Below are 5,574 nucleotides of genomic sequence, written 5' to 3'. Positions count from 1 at the left end.
TAAACTCTGAAAGCTGATAAGCTTTGTTAATTTTCTGTCCTAGAATGCGGTAAGATGTGCCCTTTTTTTTTTTGAGCACCTGCCCCTTTAGTGGTCTCTGCACGGCCCTGGACTAAAGTTTATAATAAAACATTCTGTTGGACCAGCTGTTGACGGAGCTAAAAAACAGGAACTCACAAACCACATCTTGTTTATTTTTACACGTTGCTCAGTATTTTATGTAAGTTAATGGAATTTTAACATTGTACAACGTTTTTGCACAGCCTCGCTGCTCATTAATCATTGTGTTTTTTTGCACAGTAATACATAGCAGAGTCCTCTGGTTTTATCGTACCACACTCTGGTGATTTCTATGTGACTTTAGACAATGTCGGCACATGAGTTGCCTCCAAAATCCCTGAGTGTTTTTTCTGCCAGTCACTTGATCCAGTGTGTGTGATCGTTGCTCCCATCCATAACATACCTAACAGATGATGGTCAGAATCTGAACTGTTAATGAGAAAGTGTAATACATGTAAGAGCATTGTCAGTAATATGGAGATAATGGTACTGTCCTGGTGAGACTCACAGGAAGCCAGCAGCACCAGTAGAGCTACAGAGAACATGTTGGTGATTAACTTGATCCAGTGAAAATAACTGTTGCTCTGTGACTGACAGAATGACACTGACTGTTTATAACACCATGATTCATTTGCAAAATGTCAGACCATCCACTCACAAACGGGTCTGAAGCAACATATTGCTTGGCAGGCTGTATGTTTGATTATGTTAAACAGGATGCAGTTACTTTAGGAAACTGAGTAGCTTGATGCAACTGCCATATTTCTTGAGATTTTATAGGAAGAAAGAACTTCTTTGATTAAAGTTTATATGAGGAGCTTTATTTTCCCCATACTCTTATGGGAAAAATAAGAATATGGAATAAAACATTGTTATCCTGTGTATCATTGGGCAAATGACAAAGTTTAATAACTTTCTGTAAAGTTATTAAACTTTAAAGTTATTTAACTTTGTGTAAAAAATGTGATTCTCTGAAACAGAGAAACACATTCTCTGTTTCACATATGTGGTAAGGAATCTGGAAAAACAGGAAATCATCAAAAACCTCATTGTTTACTAATGCCATGCATGTCTTCTGCTAAGTGAAGAGTTTTTGTACAGCCTCTCTGCTCACATGAACCACTGTGTGTTTTTCGCACAGTAATACACAGCAGACTCCTCTAGTGTCATAGTAGACAGTCTCAGAGTCACCATGTTTTTACTGGTATCTCTGGTGATTTCTATACGTCCTTGGACATTGGTGGCATAGTTGTTACTTCCACTAGCCCAAATAACACCCATCCATTCCAGAGCTTTTCCTGCAGGTTGTCGGATCCAGTGTGTTCCAGAGCTGGTGACAGAATAAGAGACCTGACAGCTGATAGTCAGAGTCTGACCTGGCTGCACAGTCAAAGAGGCTGGTTGTGTCAGCTGTTCACACTTCACACCTGTTGATAATAAGATTGAATTAATGAAAGTGCACAATCAATATGTGTGTCTCAGCATTCTGTCAGTTTCTCTGTGAGACTCACAGGATCCAGCTGCCAGCAGCAGCAGAGCTACAGAGAGCATGTTGGTGTAGAAGATGATCTGATGGGAGCTTCTCTGACTGTGACTGACAGGATGAGATCAATTTTAAAAAGCATGACATGTAATTTGCCTATTGACCAACGAGCCAATCATGAATGACTATCAAGGAAATGTTTTTTTAAGCAAGGTGCAGATTAAGATTATGTCTCTATTAACAAAACTGACCTTTTGTCTCTAAAATATTCTTATATTTTCTTCCATTCCTCTATACACTTCATGAGAAAGACAATAAATGTTCAATAACACATTGTAGAAATATTTTTCATTAATCAAATTTACTCGTTCTATCTATTGATTTTTCATGTGTTTTTGTGGTAGAAAAATATGGATGAATCAACGTTAATGACAGAACGTTGTGACTTATTGTTTCAAGGAATGATGTATATGACCTCGATATATTTTTTTTTTACAATATTCCTGTCTTGCTCCTGTTCCTCCTTTAACAACTGAAGACAGTAGGAATAACTTATTAATTTATCATTCATGTTTTTCCTTGTTATAGAAAAAAAAATTACAAACAAATGTTAACACACTCATCAAATTTATTTTTCTATAGCAGAATGCTGTAACCTTTTGATGCTATGCATCAAAATTATGTTACTGGCATTGACTAAGACAAGGAATAAGGAAGGCAATATTGGATAGAAAAATTTAAAAGCTTGATTTACAAAACATGAGAATAATTTCTAGCTTGATTTGTATTTTCATTGATTTTAGAGGTCTGAGTCTGAGTCTGGTTGGGATTTAAACCCATAACCATGTGAGGAAACAGCAATAACACCATCATGCTGTCCTGTGTAATAGACACAATTATGTGTGAATTTACTTTGAATTAATATGAATTACATGTTTAATTCAGCAATGGCCAATGTTGATTGTCTTTATTTATTACAAATTATTTGAAAACCTAATAAAATTGTAAGAAATTGTAATTTGTAAGAAAATCTAATAAAAACCTTCTTGTATATAAATAGAAAAAGTATATCATGAATTCAGCCTCAAATTAAATGTAGTGTTTCAACTACATATTTGATCTACGACTAAAGCTTATAATAAAACATTCTGTTGGACCGTCTGTTGACGGTGCTAAAAAGCAGAAAATCTTGTTTATTTTTACACAATGCTCAGTATTCTATGCAAGTTAATGCAATTTCAACATTGTACAGCCTCGCTGCTCGTTAATCACTGTGTTTCTTACAAAGTAATAGCAGAGTCTTCAGGTTTTATGATACACAGACTTTGGTGATTTATATGTGACCTTAATCACTGTTGGCACATGAGATGCCAGAGCGCTTTTTCTGCCAGTCGACCGATCCAGTGTGTGTGATCGTTGGTCACATCCATAACATAACTAACAGATGATGGTCAGAGTCTGAACTCTCTGCTCACACTTCACAGCCTTTGATGATATCACATCGGTTCAAAATGTAATATCAGTAAGACTGTAGAGTAATCATAATATGATTCTCTAAATGAAACTTACAGCATCCTGCATCAGAGCTGCAGAGGACGTACAAAAGATGATCTGATGAACATCTGTTCCTATCTAACTGACAGATTAATTCCTTAATTTGTAATCTGGAATGTAGAAAATGAGAGAACAACCAGTCATAATTTACTTTTAAAGTATTTTACTGCCATTATCAAAACATCACCTTCCTGAAATAATGGCCTAAGCTTTTCTTTGCCAAAAGTGATTTTATTTTTGGTCTAAATCAACTTTTGGCAAGATAGAAGTCAAAAATCACACACATGAACAAGGAATGAATGTTATTTTTCATGTATTAACTTAATTGTATTCACAGTGGATAAATATAGAGCATAAACATAAACCTGATACACATTCTCTGTTTCACATCTGTGGGCAGAATTCTGGAAAAACATGAAACCATCAACCAACATTTACTGATGTCACCTATCTCCTGCTCTGTGAAGAGTTTTTGTACAGCTTCTCTGTTCACATTAACCACTGTGCATATCTGGCACAGTAATACACAGCAGACTCCTCTGGTTTCATAGCAGACAGACTCAGATACACAATCTTCTTATTGGTGTCTCTGGTGATTTCAATACGTCCTTGGACATTGCTGGCATAAGCATTTCTTCCACTAGCCCAAATAACACCCATCCATTCCAGAGCTTTTCCTGCAGGTTGTCGGATCCAGTGTGTGCTATAGCTGGTGACAGAATAAGAGACCTGACAGCTGATGCTCAGAGTCTGACCTGGCTGTACAGTCAAAGAGGCTGGTTGTGTCAGCTGTTGACACTTCACACCTGTTGATGACAACATAAATTAATGAAAGTGTACAATCAATATGTGTGTCTCAGCATAATGTGAATGTCTCTGAGAGACTCACAGGGTCCAGCTGCCAGCAGCAGCAGCAGAGCTACAGAGAGCATGTTGGCGTGGAAGATGATCCAGTGAGAGCTGCTCTCTGATTGACAGGATGAGATCAATTTTAAAAAGCATGACATGTAATTTGAATAATAACCGACCAGCCAATCATGAACGACTATTGTACCGCCTAACAGCACAGCAGGAAATGTTTTTTCTAAACAGAATGCAGATTGTGATTTTGTCTGACTTCATGAAATGTACCTATTTTTCTCTTCATGAGAAAAAACATAAATTTCTTATAATAGTGCTATATTCTCCTCCATCCCTCTTCACACTTCATGAGAAAGACAATACATGTTCAATAACATATGATAGGAATATTTTTCATGAACCAAATATACTGGTTATATATATTGATTTTTCATGTTTTTTGCAGTACAAAAATATGCATAAAACAATGTTAATGATAGAATGTTGTGACTTATTGTTTCAGAGAATGATGTATATGATCTCGATATTAATCAAGAAGAAAGATGAGACAACTTTTTTGCTACATCTTACATTCAATGTTTTGTTTTTAACTGCAACATTACTGTGTTACATAGACATGTTTAATTGTAAAAATGTTAGCTATAATCTTTTATTTCTTCACATTATGACGTAATGTGAAGAAATATGTATTTGTTATATATTTGAGAAATTTGGTTGTAATAATCATGAAATATTCAACGGCCTAAGAGCGCCTCCTGTGGGTGAGAAGTAAAAATACATGTATTCAGGCTCAGGAGTTTTTGTTCAGCTCTGCAGTACATTTGTATCACTGTGGGTCTCTGGCACAGTAATACACAGCAGAGTCTCCAGGCTGCATATTCTGTCCATTCAGAGTCACTGTGTTACTGGAAGAGTCTATAGAAAGACTAAATTTGTTTCTGAGAGAATCTTTGTAGTATGTTGTTGATCCATCCGCTGCACTCCCAATCCACTCCAGTCCTTTTCCTGCAGGTTGTCTGATCCAAGCTGTGTAGTAGCTTCTAACAGAATAAGAGACCTGACAGCTGATGGTCAGAGTCTGACCGGGCTGCAGAGTCACTGAAGCCGGCTGTGTCAGCTGTTCACACTTCACTCCTGATAAAAACATATTTTGTCAGAAATTATGAGTAAAGGTTTAAAACAAATAAAATACTGACTGAGATAAATTGGAAGAAATTCACCTGCAGCTCCAAGGAACAGGAACAGAGCAGCACAAAACATGTTGACTGATGATACAGACGTCCTATGAAATCAACTCCACACTGTTGCATTTATATAGCAGATAGGAGGAGAAAAAGTATCATGTGATAATATGATGTGACAGTTTCGGTTTAGCAGAGCTGTTCTCCTTAGACTTGTTTTCTTTGGTTTCTGTCTTTAGTATGCTGATAAAGGAATCAAAAATAAAGTGCTAAGACCTTCAAAATGCATTGAGAAAAAAAATAAAAACCTTTGTTCATGTTTCATGAATTTAGGGCCATTTTAATTTTTATATTCTGTTTCATATCTGATGCAAAATTGAAGATGTGAAATATGAACTGTTTCTGCTGAACCACCTGCTGATGGAGCTAAAATCC

General features: G+C 36.3%; 2 gene segments (V, D, J or C); both read right to left on the bottom strand.

The window, feature by feature from the left end:
- Positions 1-1,170: 1,170 nt before the first annotated feature.
- LOC106962875 (Ig heavy chain V region MC101-like) lies at positions 1,171-1,646 on the bottom strand. The segment is given in 2 exon segments: positions 1,171-1,487; positions 1,572-1,646. Coding segments are annotated over 2 exon segments (357 nt in total).
- Positions 1,647-3,586: 1,940 nt separating this feature from the next.
- LOC106962874 (Ig heavy chain V region MC101-like) overlaps positions 3,587-5,574 on the bottom strand; it is an 11,127-nt gene continuing 9,139 nt past the window's right edge. The window contains 1 exon segment of the V gene segment in view: positions 3,587-3,903. Within this exon segment, the coding sequence occupies positions 3,587-3,903 (317 nt within the window).

The sequence above is a fragment of the Poecilia latipinna genome, unplaced genomic scaffold (assembly GCF_001443285.1).
Source record: "Poecilia latipinna isolate Pla-1442-1.1 unplaced genomic scaffold, P_latipinna-1.0 Scaffold1469, whole genome shotgun sequence".
Lineage (NCBI taxonomy): Eukaryota > Metazoa > Chordata > Actinopteri > Cyprinodontiformes > Poeciliidae > Poecilia > Poecilia latipinna.
Note: the sequence above shows the minus strand (reverse complement) of the source record. Positions and strands in the feature narration are given on the sequence as shown.